We start from the raw sequence: 19,817 nt of genomic DNA, 5'->3' as shown, positions 1-19,817 counted from the left end.
TACTCTCTATCCTCTGTGCTACATCACCTCTCATAACATGATCCTTTCCAAAAATGGCCAACATTTTTTAAGTCTTGGAAGAATGGAAATATTATCAAATGGTAGACTTCTGGTGTACATATACACATGTTTACCGAATTCATCAGATGTAAAAATCATTTAATATACTGATGCCTTACTATTATTCTATTTTGAAGATTTGTGACATGAGACCAATGTACACCATTTTTCAAAGTTAAATTGAAATACTGACTCTTTAGCTATGTCTTTGATAGTATTTAAGAGAGATCTACCTTAAACAGGCATGTCTTGAGTAACATTGTCCCAATTTATGCTGCTTCTCAATAATATTTTACATCTAAACTTCAGCAGAGAAGTCCCTAGAATATTGTTTGGCTGGACTTTCTTTTTTTAAATAATATTTTCTCCAATTACATGTTAAAACAAATTTTAACTTTTTTTAAGTTTTGAGTTCAAAATTCTGTGCCTCCCTCTCCCTTCTCCCCCTTCCCTGAGACAGTAAGCAATCTAATACAGGTTATACATGTGCAGTCATGTAAAACATTTCCATATGTCATTTTATACAAGAAGACACAAACCAAAACAGAAGAAGAAGAAGAAGGAAAGAAGGAAGGAAGAGAAAAAGAAAGAATAGTATGTTTCAGTGTGTATTGTGATAATATCAGTTCTTTCTTTGGAAGTGAATAGCATGTTTCATCATGAGTCTTTCAGGATTCTCTTGGATCGTTGTATTGCTAAGAATATCTAAGTCATTCACAATTCTTTATTGTACGATACTGCTGTTAACTGTGTACAATGTTCTGGTTCTACTCACTTCAGGATGCATTAGTTCATATAAGTCTTTCCAAGTTTTTCTGAAATCATCCCGCTTGTCATTTCTTATGGCACAATAATATTCCATCACAATCATATACTGTGGTATACTTGTCCAGCCATTTCCCAATTGATGGGCATCTCTTCCATTTCCAATTCTTACGGCTGACCGTACTAGAAGCCATATGGCCTTTTAGAATCCTGGCTCCATCACTTACTAGCTGTCACTAACTAACTAGCCCAAGTCACTTAAATTCAGTTTAGTCATTTGCAAAACACAGATAACAATGTTTGCATTACCTATCTCATTGATTTGTGAAAGAAAAAAAAACATTTGTAGACCTTAAAGTGAGTTATTATTATTGCTATTGTAATCTTATTCCTAAAGAACTAATACTCCCACCCCATAACATCATTGTACCAAATATATTTGTTTTTATTGTCTTGTTGTTCAGTTATTTCAGGCGTGTCCAACTCTTCATGACCCCATTTGGGGTTTTCTTGGCAAGGATGCTAGAGTGGCTTGCCATTTCCTTATCTAGCTCATTTTACAGACAAGAGAACTGAGACAAACAGGGTTATGTGACTAGCCTAGGATCACACAGCTAAGTGTCTGAGACCACATTTAAACTCAGGAAAATGAGTCCTCTTGACTCAAGGCCCAACATTCTATCCACTGCACCACCTAACTGCCCAAATATCATTTCCCACCAATTCCCACAATTAGTGATATTAGCTGGGTAGGATATTCCTACGTGCAATTTCCTTCTTTAATATAAGCAAACCAGGTTAGATTTAAGCACATATAGAGAAAATCAGTACTGGAAGCAGCATAACTGTGAGGGAATTGAGGGATGCAAGGTATCTGTGAAGGAAGGGAAGATACAAAAGGCATGGGAAAAATCTCAGATGTTATTAATACCCAAAAGGTGACCAAGAAAAGAGTAACAACTATCAACCTATATACCAACTCTACCAAATCTTTATGAGTCATCTACACATAAATAAAGGGCACCTTCAGTGAGGATATTTGGAAACAGGCTAACTCCAACAAATAATATTTCACTAGGGACCAAGCACTTCTACCATTCTGTAATTTGCTGGAAAATGTACAGAATGTAAGATCCCTCTGTGCTTTTGTTTGTCATGAAATAACACTTGATTTGGGTAATGCAAAATTATGCTGCAGAAGAGCATTTCCAACAAGGTATCTCCCATTCATGCATCAAAATAATTCATGATTCCTTGATAGATGCATGAACCCTTCTCAGCGAGGAATAAAATAGAGGATGCACACTCATTAAAGTTGTTCATTAATGCAATGAAGGATATCCAATGAAGAATCTAAATTGAAAGAAGAATCCTTTATAGACAGCTAGACAGGTCAGTGGATAGAGCGTTGGATTTGGTATCAGGAAGATCTGGATTCAAATCCAGCATCAGGTATCTAGCTGGGTGATCCTGGGCAAATCATTTAACCTCTCACCCTCAGTTTCTTTATCCATAAAATGGAAATAATAATAGCATCAACCACATAGAGTTGTTGAGAGGATCAAATGAAACAGCATGTGTAAAGCACTTTGCAAACCTTAAAAAGCTATGTAAGTGCTAACTACTGTTAATAGTTCATGTTATTATCTATAGAAGGTAAGGTCCTACAGATGACTGTGGATGGCATGGTGCTGGTTGCATCAAGCCCTAGAACATTTCAGAACCTCCTGGAAGAAGTCTATAATCAGTCAAAAGGGTTTGACCTGATCACCTACAAGGAAAAACCAACTGGATGAAGAGTATCTATTACCCAGATTAAGACATGCATTTGGATGGACAACCTGAAGAGCTAGTCCACCAGTATTAATATATGGGAAAGACTGTACAGCTGGACAAGAAGTTGGACACATATTTGGACAGGAAGAAGAGAGAAGGCTGGATTGTTTGGGGGAAATTGTAAAGCTCCTTTAATGACCTCAAACCTCCTTTGAAAACAAAGGCCCCATCTTTTAAATGCCAATAACCTTCCAGTACTGTGGTTGGATAGCAAGATATGTAATATAACAATTGCCAAATAATTTAAAATTAGCATCTCACAGAAGGCTTTGGGGAAACACGGCGGAAGCATGAGCCACCTGCAACATACAAGCAATAGAGAACTTCAAAGAAGAATAAAACTAAAGGATATCATCAAGGAAATTGATGATAGGAAGAGAAGTTGGGTTGTCAAATGGCAAATAGAATGGATCCTCTATGATGAACTTATGGGAGGAAATGGATGAAAATTGCATGGGATGAGCAGGCATGGATGGATTGTGATCTTCATCACTGGAGAGATTTTGCAAATAAATGAGATCACAAATCCATGAAAGTATTTGAGTATTAATGCGTAGGAAGGAAGGAAGGAAGGAAGGAAGGAAGGAAGGAAGGAAGGAAGGAAGGACCTATTATTAAGCACCTATGTGCCAGGCCCTATGCTAAACACCTTGCATATATTATCTCATTTCATCCTCACAATAACCCTGAGAAGAAAGTACTATTATGATGCTCTTTTATAGTTGATAAAGCTGAAGCAGACAGAGGTTAAGTGACTTGTCCAAGGTCACATAGCTAGTGTCTGAGGCCATATTTGAACTCAGGCTTTCCTAACTTCAAGCCCAATGCTCTGTTCACTCTTATGTATGTTATGTATAGCAAAATGGAGCAAATTCATGCAATATTAAAGGTAAAATCTTTGAAAGGATAAAAATGAAAATAATTTTTGTGTCATAAAATTCAAAAACATATACTCTTTCACTCATGCAATTGCTCGTGAGTAACTCAATCTGACTACATAATTGGCAGGCCCACATCTTTGGGGGCCAACACAAGGAAAACTTAGCTGAGCAAGCTGATGGTACTTTATGATTTTTTTTACACACTAAATAATTTTCAGCTTTTCACTTTCCTGTTTCATCACGCCATCACTGTTTGCTAATATTTGTCTCTTTTCCTTCTTTTTATCTTTGAAAAATATTTGAAGTTCTCTGCTTTCCTTCCTTCTGCACTGATGACCATGGGTACCAGGCAGAGGATAACTCAGAGATGACAACACTTCTGCCCTTTTGTTAGCGTAGCTCCAGCAATCACAGATAAAGCCCTGGAATCCATCAGATACTGGGCAAGTGCCATCCTTCTCCCTTTGCCCACAGTTCTGAAGATGTCCCAACTTTAAGTCAAAGTCTGAACTATGTCTTCTGATAAATCTCAAGGATATGATGACATCCTTTAATTTTTAGATTAAAAATCTTTAAACAGAAACTCACTACTAAGAAAAGACCACAACATTTCGACAATTATTTTCATCTTCGAGAAGGAAGGCGGTGCAACTAAGAATAGTCACAGGATGTTAAAGTTGAAATGGACTTTAGAGAGTCCGAATCCAACTCACTTATATTAGAGATGAAGACACAAAAGTTCAGAGAAGCTACCTGAACTATTTCCCAAAGGTCACATAGGTAGCTAAGTAGCATAAATCCATCATGCTATCTCTTTGCTTTCCATCACTGACAAGATGTTGGCCAGAATTCTCCAGTTTCAGCAACTAAACAACCCACCCAATTCAGCATTCCCAGGGCAGTACTACTTTAGATCAGAAGAGAGGACAGTATTCATGATAGCTATAATCCATAAGTTATGGGAAAGGTCAGTTGGTCAACAATGATTTATTAAATACTTACTACATACCAGGCACTGTAATAAGAACTAGAAAAGTACAAGAAGTAGCATCAAGATTTCTCCTAGATTCTAGCAAAGTAAAGCATCTCACTCTAATTTTCCGGAAAAGATGGAGAGATGTGGAATTGATTGTAATAAAAGTAGATGGATTCTTAACTTATTGGATGGTCGGACTCAAAGAATCATTAATTGTTCAATGTCAATGTGTAAGAAATTTCTAGTGGAGAAATCAATGGTTCTGTATACGGCTGATACTGTACCATTTGCTAATATTATCAATAACTGAGATAAAAGCATAGATGTTATGTTCATTAAGTTGGTAAATGATGCCAGTCTTGGAGGGGCAGCTAACACACTGGAATACAGAGTCAGGATCCAAAAAGATCTTGACTAGACTAAATCTAATGAGATGAAATTCAATAGGGACAAATATAAAGTCTTGGACTTAGTTTCATAATATCAGTTTCACAAGTACACAAATATATCAACTTCATTAGATGGCAGAGGCAATGATTAGACAGCAGTTTGTCTAAAAAAAGATGTGGGTGGTTTAGAGAATGCAAATTCAATATGAGTCAGCAGTGTAAAGGAGTGGTTTAAAAAAGTAAGTGTGATTTTGGGACTATAGTAAAAGACGTCTGTTGTTTAGTCTTTTTCAGTCATGTCCAATACTTGGTGACCCCATTTGGGGTTTTCTTGGCAAAGACCCTGGAGTGGTTTGCCATATTTCCCTTTCCAGCTCATCGTACAGATGAGGAAACTGAGCCAAACGGGGTTAAGTGATTTGTCCAGCGTCGCAGAGCTAGTGTCTGAGGCTGGATTTGAACCCAGGAAGATAAGTCTTCCTGACTCCAGACCCAGCGTTCCATCCACTGTGCCACCTTAGCTGCCCAAGAGAGGTCTCCCTTCCAGGAAAAATAAGTTAATAGTATAATAAGGTCATACTTTTCTGGAGTATTATATGTCCTTCTGGGGGCCACGGAGTTGATAGATATTGATAAGCTGGAGAATGTCCAGAGGAGGGCCAGTAAAATGGCGAAGGCACTCAAGTCCACGTCACACGAGGATCGGTGTAAAGAAGTAAGGAAGTTTTGTGCAGAGAAGAGGAGATTCAAGGGCACGTGACAGCTTTGATCCAGGATCTGAAGGGCAGTCACATGTAAGAAGGGTCCCATTTGTTTCGTTTGGCACCAGAAGGCAGAATTAGGAGAAACATGGAAGCTACAAAAATGGCCAATCAAGGTTTGATGTCAGGGAAAACTTCTCAACAATGAGAGTTGTCTAAAAGTGGACAGGCTGTACTAAAAGGTGTTAGGATCCCCCTTCTAATGAGTCATCAAGCAGAGAATGATGACTTGACAGGTTTATTATAGGGGAGATTCCTTTAGGATCTGGGTTAGACTAGGTAACCACTGGAGGCTTTTTCTAATGTGTTTTTATCCCAAAGGCAAGGGAGTGCTGGAACCAGCCCAAACCAGCTCATGAGGGCTAATTGTTAGTTTTCAATGCAAGAAGTTGGCGAATGCTACAAATAAGGGCTTGATTTAATATTTTGTTGATTTTCTAGACTTAAGGAGGTGATAAATAAAATGTTAATAATGCAGATTTAACTTCAAAATGTGCTGTGTATACATTTTTTGCTGGTTGTCAAACATTTATCAGCACATCCTTATCCATAGGCCTCCCCAAATTGTCTAACTCCATTAGCAAAGCTGAACTCTGACCATTGTTACATCAGGTTTTGCTACATGGAGAAGGAATTACCACCCATTCACAGTGGGACAGAGGGCCAAGGGGAGAGAGAACAGGCCTCCAAGTCAGGAAGCCGTGAGTTCAAGTCCTATATATGACACATTTTGACTGACCCTCGACAGCTCAAGGCAACTCTATGACCTTCATAAGCTGCAGACTATCTATTTATTTACAAAAAGAAGTTTCCTCATCCAGGAATTCCCTATACCAATTAAATCATAGGTGTAATCCCTTCCCTTTCCCACAATGGTATGGTGACCTGTATCGGCAAGTTTAGTGCTTCTCCAGGCCTATGAAATCATTTTTATACAATCACAGAAACAGTCAGGGATCCATCATATGTCAGAATACATTTAAGTGTGGTTTGTAGTATGTAATCCAGGCTCTTTACTACCCCAATTCCGGTTGGGAAAAGAAAACAACTTTGGACTAAATGAGAATTGCAAATAACAATACTTCTTTGGATAATGATCACATTCCTTCAATAAATGTTTACTAAGCACATCACTGGGTGAGTTATCCTAGGGCAGGCCTTTGGGGAGACACTAAGATAAATAAATCACAGGTCCTAAACCTTTGAAACTTGTATTCTAACAGAGAAGGTCAGAGATGTGCATAGGCAAAGAGAAGAAAGTAAGTCACTGTCAAGTTCCTAGAAAGAAGCAAAAAACGATTTGCCCTCAATATGCACAAACATGGAAAAGGCCACCAGTCTCACTCACATAAGTCAGGTCAGCCACACCTGTACACAGATGTCACAATTGTCTTCAGAAACAAATGACAACAGGACAGTAAAGCCAATGGTTAGTGCTATGGCTTACCATGACATCTCTTCCCATCAGAAAGCAGGATGAACCCTTTGGGGCATGTGCAGTAATAGGATCCAGGGATATTTTCACATCCAAGAGTACACCCATGGTTCCAAAATGCACATTCATTGACATCTGAAATAAAAAAAATTAAATTAAATCAATATCACATTTTGTACCTTATAATCAATTTATGGTTTTTGTAAATATATTAATAAATCATTAGTATGAAATTAATTTGGTAATTTGCATTTAGGTACAGTAACTTTCCATGGAAAAGATAGTTCTGCTGTATGAAATAAATGAAATAATCCAAAAAACATGATAATATTACACATTAGATCATATTTTCTTTTTTCAGCTGTTAAGTTAGTTCTCAGAATCTGTCTTGGATAGAGGTAACAAATTTCACCAAGCTAAAGCAGCACACTGTTTAATGTAAATCTAGAAATGGCTCCTTGGTGAGGCTGGGTTTTCAGTGGGTACTATAGGTTATCAGTGACCCTTCTGATTCCAAGGTCTGAGAAGCTGTGTGGTGTCTGACAAGCATATGCAACCCATTAGTCTGTAACTGTGGTTATTTAAGAATGAAATTTAAATGTCATTTTCTCCTTCAAATTATGCAGATTATTTTTCAAATAGCTACTAGGTTGTTAAGGTACCAATACTTATTAAGTTGTTTGGATGCAACTACTTAACAAATGGAACTGTTACGTATTTTTTTTTATTAAGGTGTTCCATGAAAAAATTACTGAGACGCAAAAGGCTCTGAAGACTGAGAAACTTTGGGAATCTCTGCGGTAAGGTGATGGGATATCCCCAACTCAGCCTCTTCACTGCCTATCCTAGTAACTTGAGCACTGTGTTAACAAGGATTAGAAGCTTCTCCATATGACCAGTCACATTTACTATGCTACTATCACCACAAACCTTACTGTGGCTTGGTCTGATACCCCAGATCTCATGTGTTTCTAATTCCTCACCCATCTTAGCCTGGCCTATGTCAAGAATTAAGAGGTCTGATCTAGGATTCCCTTAGAAGCCCCTCCCCAACTTAGTTCTGGGGCATCCTTCTGAGAGTGCACATCCTGAGATGCAACCACTAACCTGGTTCTCTTTCTCAGTAAATCACCTACAAACTCCAAGATTACATCTGTAGCATCTATCAACTTGAGCCTGGAACCTCAAGATTAGAGAAGGTTCTGGAAATCGCATTCGGACCCTAGGAGTGCCTACAAGACCCTAGGGCCTCTCTATGTTTTTAGATTTTAAAAACAAGCCATCTCAGTTTCAAGACTGTTGTTCATCCTTCATTCTCAAAGAGGACCATGACATCAGGAAGGTGATGCCATGACTTGCAAGTGAGTTGGATTTAAGTGAGGGAGGGCTGTGCAAAGTCATCAGCCTCACTATCTCCTCCAGTGCTATCTGGGTCCAGTGGCAAGATATAGTTCAGGACAACTGGAGATGGACCCAAGTTTCAAGGTTATAGAAATAATAATAGCTAACATTTATATGGTGCTTTAAGGTTTGCAAAATGCTTTAGAAATATCTCACTTGATTTTATCCTCATGACATCCTCTGAGGTAGGTGCTATCAGATGAGGAAATTGAGGCTTAGAGAAATTAGCATAGCCTAGTATCATACACCTAGTAAGTATCTGAAGCAGCATGTGAATTCAGGTCTCTTTGACTCCAAATCTCTATCCACAACACCACTAAGCTATCTATGGAAATAGAAGAGACAAAATGTAACTGCTTTTAAAATCCCAAATTTAAATTGGATTTAGATTGGTCTCAGGTTAGATGCTCTTTGATGATCTCTGAATGAGGGAAAAACCCATCCAACCAAACTGCTTTGCCCTGTTTCAGGTAAAGATTCAGTGTATTACCTTTGCAATACTTCCCATCTTGACTTAATGTGTAACCTTCTGCACATTTGCATCGATGAGATTTAGGGTCCTGCCCACACACACTGATCCTGCAGTCACCCTTCTTTAAGTTGCATGATTCCTGCTCTAAAAGAGAAGTATAGTTTATTAAGAGTGGAGATGAGTTCTGACACACTTCATGCTTTATTCCTTCATACTTCTTAAAGAAGTTAATCTCCCACTGACGTCAATAGAACCACTGCCTTCGAAAACATTGGCACACCTTTGCAATGTCCTGGATTCTTCTGAGTTCTAAAGTCCATTTGCTTCTCTAAGAGTATAAAATAATATAACTTTCAGAGAGGGAGCCCTGGGTACCTGATTTCACCTTTTGTTGTTTAGGGTTTTTTGGTCTTGTTTTTGTTTTTTTAAGAAAGAAATAGTAGACATATATATCTTGGGTTTCCAAAGCACTTTTTATATACATTATCTCATTTAATCCTCACAATATCTTTATAATGTAGCTGCTATTATAATCACCCCCATTTTACAGATAAGAAAACTGAGACTTACAGACTTCATCATCACACAATTAGTAACAGAGGAAAGATTAGAAAAGGTCTGTCTTCTGACTCCAAGTCCAGCAATCTTTCCACCACATTACCCTACCAGAGACACAACACCAATTCTTCCCTGATCATCTTCATCTGCTTTTATTCAGAGACAGGCACAAAACTGAACACCCTCACTATATCACTAACATCTAATTTTGTGTTTAATTTAACACAGATTTAACAAAGTTCTAGTGCTTGGGGTATACAAAGCTGAAAAATGAAGGTCCTTACCCTCCCTCAAGTCTAAAACTATACAATCTAATGAAATAATGTGTACAAAAATACATATAATATAGTCAATCTGATAGAGGGAAGACTTATAGGAGCTGATGCAGAGTGTGAGCAAAACCATAACAACTTACACAATCACAACATTGTTGTAACAACAACAGCTTTTAAATACTTAAGAACTCTGATCAACACATTTCCAGAGGACTGATGATGAAGCCTGGTACCCACCTCCCGACACAGAAGATGGACTCAAGATGCAGGATGAAATACACATTTTTGGACATGGACAATTTGGGAATTGTTTTGCTTGACTAAGCATAATTGTTTCATGGAGTTTGGTTTGGTTTTTTATTAGGATGGGGGAAGTTAGAGGGAGAGGAACTAAATTGCTTATTAATTGGAAAAACGGGAAAACAAAAATGGGCAAAACATCTATCCTCAGTGGATAAGGCACTGGCTTTGGAATCATGAAGACTTATCTTCATGAGTTCAAATCTAACCTCAGATACTAGCTGTATAAGCCTAAGCAACTCACTTAAACCTGTTTGCCTCAGTTTCCTCATCTATAAAATGAGCTGGAGAAGGCAATGGCAAACCACTCTAGTATCTTTGCCAAGAAAACCCCAAATGGGGTCACAAAGAGTCAGACATGACTTAAATGACTCAACAACAGCCATTTTTCTTAAATGAATGGCTTTTGTGAAGGGGGAGAGAAAACAGCTAGGGAGATAATAAAGATGACCCGTTGGCCAGGAAGAAAGGGACTTCTACAGCAGAGAACATAGGATCATGGAATCTAGAACTAGAAAGAAACTAATTGATTCATCTTATCAGCTCCTGATTTTATAAATGAGGAAATACAATTCATTCAACAAACCTTTATTAAGCTCTTACTATATGCCAGGTACTGTGGAAGTCTCTTTACAAGGACAAAAATAAAAGTTTCTCCTTCAGTAGTTTATATTCCCTTAGAAGAATACAGAATGTTCATAGGTAAGTAAATATATGATAATTTCAGGATGGACAAAGCAGACAACTTGTGTGAAGGAGAATAATAGAAACTAATAGTGGAAAGTTATGTGGGAGTTGGATTTCAGAGAGTTGTGTCAGGCTAAAAAGTTCATGACTTATCATAGAGGCAATATGGAGACAATAAAGATTTTTGAGCAAGAGAGTGATATGGCCAGATCTGTGACTAGTGAACAATAATGTGGCAGCTGTGTGGAAGAAGGATTTGAGAGAGGAAAACCTGGAATCCGACATGGAGACCAATTAGAATGCTATGGCAATAGCCAGGCAAAAGGTGATGGGGGCCTAAACTAAGATGGTGGCTATGTGAATAAAGAGAAGGGGACTGATGCAAGAGATATTGAGGAGACATATCCATCTATTTAAAAGCTGAGGTGGGGAGAAGGAAAGTCAAGATTGACTCTTGGTTGCTAGTTTAATTGGCTGGAAAAATAGTAGCACCCACAGCAGAAATAAGGAAGCTTGGAGAAGGGAGAGGCTTAGGGAGCAAGGTAATTAGTTCTACTTTAAATATGTTGGCAGTGCAGGGTGGGGTTCAGAAGAGAGATTAGGGCTGGATATCAGATTTTCTTTAAGATCCCCAAGAGACAGAGGTGTCCCCATCCTTGGTGAATGGGAGATAGATAACATATCAGTAAAGAAGACTGAGCATATTCAATAGGGTAGGGTATTGGGTAGTGTCTAATGTTGCAGAAAGATGAGAAGAAAAACGATTAAGAAAAAAATCATTAAGTTTAGAGCTCGAGATTGTTGATAACCCAAGAAAGAACAGTTTCTGACATGCGATGGAAACCAAATTGCAAGAAGTTGAGAAGTGAATGGAAAGTAAAGAAATTGAAGCAAGGATCATAGATGACTTTTTCAGAATTTTGCTGTGAAATTTGCTGTGAAGATGAGATACTAAGGATGAGAGTAAATGATCAAAAGGGCAAACTCTCCAAAAAGATGGGAGAAAATGGGATCAGGAGCATAAGAGGAGAGGCTGACCTGGCAAGAAGGACCACCATCTTTAGAGATGAGAGCAGAAGAGGGGAGAACAGGAAATGAGATGATTTGAGGTGAAGAATTAGAAAGAAAAAGTTTTTCACAATAGATGGACTCAATTTTCTCAGTAAGGTAGAAGGCCAAGTCTTTTGCAAGAGAGAGGGAAAGGAGTAGTATAGGAGCATGGGGAGAAAAGAGAAGGCTTGGAATAATCACCATAAAGTATGTAAAGGGGATCAATTAGGGAAAAAAGAATTGCTATGCAGCAGCAAGATAAGTGCTTTTAAGATTAAATAATTTCTCTAGCAATATTTAATGGCTAGGAGAAGGAGTGGAAAATGTTGATGGTAGGGGTAATCCAGGGCTAAGTTTGGCAAGGCAGAAGCAGCAAGAGAACAAAACCATTAGGTATTCAAGGGTAGAGGATAGTGTACTATTGAACTGGCCAACCATAAGGTCAAGACTGTGGAGTGAGGAAATGGAAGCTCAAGGAATTTAAATAACTTGACCAAGTTACATGTCGTAAGTTACAGAAACAGGATTGAAACCTAGGTTATCTGGCTCTAAATCTACAGCTGTTGCAGTCCCTGCCCTACTGTAATATAAGATCTAGAAGTAGCCAATAGTCCACAAAAAGCCACAAAACTAAGAATGTCATTTCTTAGGCATCATGTAAATGGTAGGAATTATTCTATATTTAACTTCATTAAGGCCACTACTTTAAAGACATCATCTTTAAGACTTAAGAAATACTATAGCCATATGCCTTATCCCTTAATTCCTAAGAGTTTCTTGCCGCAGGATGTCCCTGTGTCAGCAACGTATTTCAGTTAAAGGAGTAAAATCGGCTCACGGAGATGGCTTTTCAATTAAACAAATGCATGATTGGGTTCTCTGCATTTACCAAATTTACGGCACCAAAATTGTCCAATATTCTTTCATTTCATTAACCTGGCCACAGAGTAAAACACCAAGCACCATGATATCTATTTCCTGTTGTTGTTGTTGTTTGTTGTTGTTGTTGTTGTCTGGGGTGGAGGAGATGCTCACAGATGGTGTCTAATGTGTTTTCCATATTCTTCTATTTTTCCCCCAATTTTAATGTTGACAGTGTTATTGCTCCACATTTATATACATACGCTTACACATGGCAAAGTGAGCTCCTCAAGGACAAGAAACATTCAGCTTCTGTCTTTGTATGCCCAGTGCCAAACGCAGTGCTTGGCACATGGAAGGGACTCAATAAATACTTGTGGATTGACTGAAACGATAAGGGGAAAAACACGAAGGCAATCAGTAATTTCTGCCAGGACCCAACCAGTCCTGGCCAATCCCAAGCAATTCAGGTCTGAGTAGAGTGGTCCTGCAGAAAACTATTTTCAAACATAATTCAATTGATGTCCAGAGAAGTGGGATTGCTATAGCAAATGGAGTTGAGAGAGATATAACACTAGAACAAAGGTCCTGGTTGGCAGAAAGACTAACTTCCAGGAATGAAGTCTAGGCGATACTACGTTTAAAATTTCCTGAAGACAATGCAGCTATCTCTCCTCCTCCTCTTTAATTCTGTGACTAATTAATGTACAGCCCAGATGAACTATCTGTCCAGGACAATATGTGTATGCAGGTATGTACTGATGAAGGAGCTCATTGTAATAATTTTATCTATCATTCAACATTACAAGGAAAAGCCAACTTTATCAAGGATGACCTTGATATGTGTGTAGATTCTCTCCTAAAAATGTTTATATAGATGGGAAAGAAGGTATTTAGGTCAATAATTGTGGATTTGGGGATGGAGAGGGTATTAATTAGTCATGAAATTGTTTTCGATGGCTTTAATATCTTCCCTTCTTTCAAGTGCCTTGTGAATTAATTCCTCAACTTCTTCACAATTATATCACCTCCAGCATAGGCCTCCTCTTTTAATTATTAATTAATTGTATTAATACTGCTATTTTCCCCATCTTTGTTCTCTTTTGCATCACTCAGAATTCCTGTATAAGGTCTTTCCCAGGTCTCGGTTTTTCTGAGGCAACACCCATTCAATGACTAAGTCATGATGATACTGGAGGAAAGAGTGAGACTGAGGACTTTGCACAGCTCCGCCTCACTCAAATCCAATTCATGGGCGACAATTCATGAGCCATCACCCTCATGATGTCATTGGTCTTCTTTGAGAACAAAGGACAAACAACAGCAACAATGACTCCCCTCTACACGTTTGGGGCTACAATATGAGTTTGCATATAGTAGCTCTACTATCTTTGAGAGCGAAAAAAGATTTTTCAGAGTTTCTCCATTTTTCTTCTTGTATGTTGTCCCCCTTACATTTTCATTCTTCAATGCTCTTGAGATGGCTTTGCTTAGTGGAGTCTCTTTCCAAGCTTTCTCTAAGTTGCTTTTACTGCTTCATTCTGTTTTATAGGGTGGCATTGCTTTTAATCATCTATCATCCCCTGACGGAAGATTTTACAAATCAGTTTATCATCAAAACCAGGGTGCCCTTGGCTGCCTATATTTCCCTGTTTGGCAAGTGAGTCAAATGTTTGCTAACTAAGGGACTTTTTAGGATCATTTCATCCCCCTGTTTTAGCACTTGATTTATATCAATCAGACTTCTAAATGAAATTATTGTGGGTTGCACCTATTATTTCTTCTAACCACATCCCATTTTTATCATCAACATCTAGTTTAAATAGTCCAAGATAAATTGTTGTAATTGTACACCATATCTTTTTATCATCCTAAATGTTTCTTCTAGCTTTGTACTAACTTGTGCTTGAACAAATTGGTTCTCTGTATTCAGCCAATTCAGGAGTGACTTACACGTCACTAACAAATCATTCAATGTTCTTAAAATATCACCAATTACATTTTCAAATGTTATTCAGTGAACATTGTGTCCAACCTCTTAGTTCTTTTCTTGAAGAATCTATTCAAGAAACACAGGCATGAGGTTTTTTTGTGGCGTCTACAAATCTTTGGCCTCATATTTTTCATTCCTTATCCATATTTTACAATTTATTTATTGTTATTCTTATTTATTCTCATTTTTGCCACCAAGTATCAAGGTTTATATTGGAGAGTCTTATCAAGGTAACATAGAATTTTCCTACCTCTTTCTCCTCTACCTCTTCCTCTTCTATAATAGATATTTATAAATAAGCTGAAATTATTTTCATGATGGGGTTTTTGCATTTATCTTGCAACTTACCGTAGGACAAGGTCAACACACGTCCCATGAAATGACATTTCTTGCTACCTCATTGTAGGAGATAAATCCATTCTGCCAACTCTTTTATCTGCCACTTCAAGGAAAACCAGTGAGCCACTTCCTTATTTTTTTCCTCATGGAAAATGGGGGCTAAGGCACTCAGAATCATGCCCGTCTTGGATCATTTATAAACTCAGACTTTGCATTGGTACTTTCAACATGAGATTCTGTTGCTGACAACTATACAGGTGATGGAATGCTGGGTTTGGGGTTGTTGTTTTTTTTTTATCAGTCATTGTGGTTTAGTCGTGTCTGATTCTTTGTGACCCCATCTGGAGTTTTCTTGGCAAAGATACTGGAGTGGTTTGTCATTTCCTTCTGCAGCTCATTTTGCAGATGAGGAAACTGAGGCAACCAGGGTTAAGTGACTTACCCAAGGTCACATAGCTAGTAAGTGTCTGAGGTCACATTTGAACTCAGGTCTTCCTGACTCCAGGCCCCATGCTCTGTCCACTGTACCACCTATTTGCCCTTTATCAATCACATATACTAATAAATCTAATGCAAATTAGAATATAGTAGGTGCATATCATGAGAGCAGAAAGAGCAAATATTCCTTCCAGTTTGGTAGACATGAGATTGTTCGCTTGGTAAAATTAGTTTCTTAAAGTTTTTGGAGAAAGAATACAACTACCAACCAAACTTTTTTCTCATCTTTTTTTATACCTGTAATTGTCTCTTCTCACATTGATTCTACCATTCACTTTCAATCAAGTTTACTTAAACCACCAAATACTTTGTTTGACTACTTAGTTGCAAAATGAAAGTAGAAAAGAATTCTTATCTCTTGAAAATGACCTAAGACATTCTTACCCCTCTTCATTTGATTTGCTACAGTTTTTCTTGGCTAAAAATCTCTGCTGGTTTTTTCACTTGCTTTGAATTTCTTATGCTTTTTGATCTCTTGATATAATCTTTCAACCCAGCTAAGAAAGCTAAATCAATCTCTACAACTTTCTCAAGCGCCTTTAGAATGTTACCTAAGACCTCTTTTAGGATTTGTATTGAATAGATTCTCCTAAGATCTTTATTCTGGAAGGTTTGAGGTAAGTTTCTTGTTGACAGTTTTCTTAAATCTGAAAGTAGTCTATTTACAATTGCACAGCTATTCATCCGTCTGTATATATTTTTGGATACCTAATTTTGATGGTGTCGCAATTCTCCCCACTGATGGATTGTCAGCCCTCTATAGCTTAATAAATGACCTTTGAGAGATACTATGGTCAAAAAATTTATCAGACTGTAGTTGACTTGGTGATCATCTTCCTGAACTTAAGGTGATTCTCAGATTCATATACATACATACTCATACACACACACACACACACACACACACACACACACACACATATAAAAAGATATAGAGATAGATAAATTATATATAATTGTTATATATTATACAATATATTGTTATATGAAAATATATAAATTACAAATATATAATATATCCTATATTTTCACGTGTATATATACACATATATATACACACTACATGCTCTTTATTTTTCTTTGTATCTATAGCTCTTAGCTCAGCACCTGACACATAATAAGTGCTTATAAATGCTTGCTGTTGTCATTGACGATGGTGGTGATGATGGTGATGATGATGACAATGATAACCCCTCTAGGCTATGAGGGAGGGGGAGATCCCTAGAAAAAGGATCTTTCCTTCCCCCTTCCCCATTCTGATGACCCCAAACCCATCTAGATGCCAAAAGACTTAAAGCAGGGGTTGGGAACCTGCTGCCTCAAGGCCACAAGTGGCCCTCAAGGTCCTCAAGTGGGGCCCTTTGACTGAATCCAAACTTCACAGAACAAATCTCCTTAATAAAAGGAGATATGGATAGATAGATAGATAGATAGATAGATAGATAGATATAGATATAGATATAGATATAGATAGATATAGATATAGATATAGATATAGATATAGATATAGATATAGATATAGATATAGATATAGATATAGATATAGATATAGATATAGATATAGATATAGACAATATATGATATATTATATAATATAATAAGCACTTATATGTGTGTATACAAATGTATGTATCTGTGTGTGAGGGTGGGTGACAGTGTATATGTATGTGTATGTAGGTGTGTATGTGTGTGTGTGCATGTGTATGTATGTATCCATACTTGAATCTTTTTTCTCTTGAATATCCAGAACTTGAGCCTTGAATGGCTTAACCTTCTAGAAGCCAGACTTCCCTTTATGCCAGTCAAACTCAAACAGAAATTGATCCCTGATGCCAGCCTATTGATTTATGAAAAAACCAATTAACATTAACTATGTTGCATTGTGGCCACTAGGTGGCACAGTGGATAGATAGCTGGCCCTGGAGTCAGAAAGATCCGAATTCAAAACTAGCCTCACACACTTATTGTGTAAGTAAGGCTGTGTGACCCTGGGCAAGTCACTTAACCCTGTTTACCTCAGTTTCCTCATTTGTAAAATGAGCTGGAGAAGGAAATGGCAAACCACTCTAGTATCACTGCCAAGAAAACCCAAATGGGGTCACGATGACTCATTCACAACTGAACAACTAAACAATAACAAATAATGTATTTTTGTTTATTTTGTTAAACATTTCCCTACTATGTTTTAACCTTGTTCACTTGCCCATTTTGAATTTGACCCCTCTGTTTTATACCATGATGAGGCATGGGTGTAAGACTTTGGTAGACTTTAGTTGATGCACAACTTTAGTTTTATGTAAGTTATTAAAAATTTACTTAAATCATGTACATAACAACCTGTCAGGACTTAAGGTAAAATGGATAAAAGGACTGCTTAATTTCATTATGTTTTCTGCTACCCAAAAATGAGTAGTCCTTACTTTTGTTTTTGCAAATCAATCAGGGTTAAGTGATTTGCCCAGGGTCACACACCCAATAACTGTCAAGAGTCTGAGGCCAGATTTGAACTCAGACCCTCCTGATTCCAGGGCCGGTGCTCCATCCATTTTGCTACCAAGGTGCCCCTAGTCCCTACTTTTATGCTAATATTTAGATGTTCTTAAACTTTCTTTCACTGGCATATATGCTCTGCATCTTCAGTTAAGCCATACACTGCTTGAGGACAGAAAATTTGCTCTCTATTCATTTTGGATGCCCCTTCAATGCCTAGTACAGTGTTCTACAAGGTGATCCATGCAGAAAGTCTTGAGATCCTAAGATGAAGAGCTGAAAATTTCCCTAGAGGTCATTTAATCTAACCCTCTCATTTTACATATAGGGAAATTGAGGTCTGAGCAATGAAACAATTTTCCTAAGATCATACAAATAACAAAGAGCAGATCCTAGATTCTCAGTGTACTTTCTACCCCATCATAAAATATGAGCTCTCTTTCCAGAGCCTTTATTTACTGACTTGCTGTGTGGCCTTCCACATTTGCGTTTTCTGTTACAAATTTCCTTCCTCTGCATAATGGCAAGGATCTCTTCACTTATTTCCACATGTTGAAATTCCCAAACTGATTTTGATCATATTCTCAAAACTTTTAGGGGGGGGGGATGACCAACTATGATCAAAAAGAAAAAAGAAACTATTTTGTTTAGTTGTTTTTAGGGGGACAAAACTCAATATATAACAATTTAGAGCAAAAGGGGTTGTTAGAAATTGACCCCAGTCTCTTCACTTCCCAGATGAGGAAACTGATGCCCAAACACGTTATCTAATTTGCCAAAAGTCACAAAGCTAGTAAGCGGAAGAAGTGAGACTAAAACTAAGTATCCTGATGTGCTGTCCAGCGTTCTTTCCAGCTCATTGGGCTTCTGAAAGTATTCAGTTCTATAATAAATCATTTGAAAACATTCTTTAACCATTGTTCTGTGCCTTCTATACTAGGCTAGATAAGAACAAATCACTAGCTCACTTTTAGACAGCATGTACTGATGCTGTGATGACCTATTTCCTCCTGTTAAGACCAATAGCAGATTGTGGATCACTGATTTCAACTTAGAAGGAAACTCACAGGCCATTGAATCCAACCCACTCATTTTACAAATGAGGAAACTGAGGTTGAGATAGGTTAAGTTAGCAGCCCAGGTCAATAAGTTTCTGAGGCAGGATTCAATCCCAGGTCTTCCTGATTGCGAGTCCAGAGCTCTGTTTCCTCATTGGTATGGCTTTGCTCACTGTTGTTTTTTTTTAATCTTTCTTTTCATCTGCTCTTCTCTCTGGCCTCAGAGCAGGTGACAATTAACACTTAGAACACATAGACAAACCTCTTGTGACTCCCCCCACTCCTCCTGAGAGCTCAACAGCTCATTCCACAAAATTTAATTTCCTCTATCGGTCGTCTTCTCAACTCATTACCCCCATCTGCTGAATACACCCACTCACACTCTTTGCTATACTTAAGCAAACCTAAAGATTTCATTCTGGCCCACTTTCAAATCATTGTACATGCTATTCTTTCCACTAGAACACCCTCCTATTCTTCTCCAACAAGTCATCCCCAGCTCAGATTGGTCTGTGCAAAACTCACCCCCCCCAACAAAGCCTTTCCAGACTCGTCCCAAGAGGATTCAGGCAGGCTTGTCATCTCAATAACAATTCAAATTGGTCATCATTCCCACAATTGCCCAATACTTTTGCATTGGTAGTATACATCTCTGTGTACTCAAAGCTGACCGTGAAAATATCGTATGTGTTTATATGTGTGCTGGGTCTGTCACTCTTATGGTAGCTTCAT

At 37.9% G+C, this 19,817-nt stretch overlaps 1 protein-coding gene across 4 annotated transcripts in view; it reads right to left on the bottom strand.

The window, feature by feature from the left end:
- The window catches only part of EGF (epidermal growth factor), a 149,123-nt gene that overhangs the window by 87,022 nt on the left and 42,284 nt on the right, over positions 1–19,817 (bottom strand). For all 4 annotated transcript variants that reach the window (XM_021001372.2, XM_021001370.2, XM_021001371.2 and 1 more), the window contains 2 exons: positions 8,995–9,120; positions 7,116–7,238 (listed from right to left, as the gene is read on the bottom strand). In XM_021001372.2, coding sequence (XP_020857031.1) covers positions 7,116–7,238; positions 8,995–9,120 — 249 coding nt within the window. The remainder of the gene's footprint in view (positions 1–7,115; positions 7,239–8,994; positions 9,121–19,817) is intronic.

The sequence above is a fragment of the Phascolarctos cinereus genome, unplaced genomic scaffold, assembly GCF_003287225.1.
Source record: "Phascolarctos cinereus isolate Bilbo 61053 unplaced genomic scaffold, phaCin_HiC Scaffold_9;HRSCAF=440, whole genome shotgun sequence".
In the NCBI taxonomy this organism is placed as follows: domain Eukaryota; kingdom Metazoa; phylum Chordata; class Mammalia; order Diprotodontia; family Phascolarctidae; genus Phascolarctos; species Phascolarctos cinereus.
Note: the sequence above shows the minus strand (reverse complement) of the source record. Positions and strands in the feature narration are given on the sequence as shown.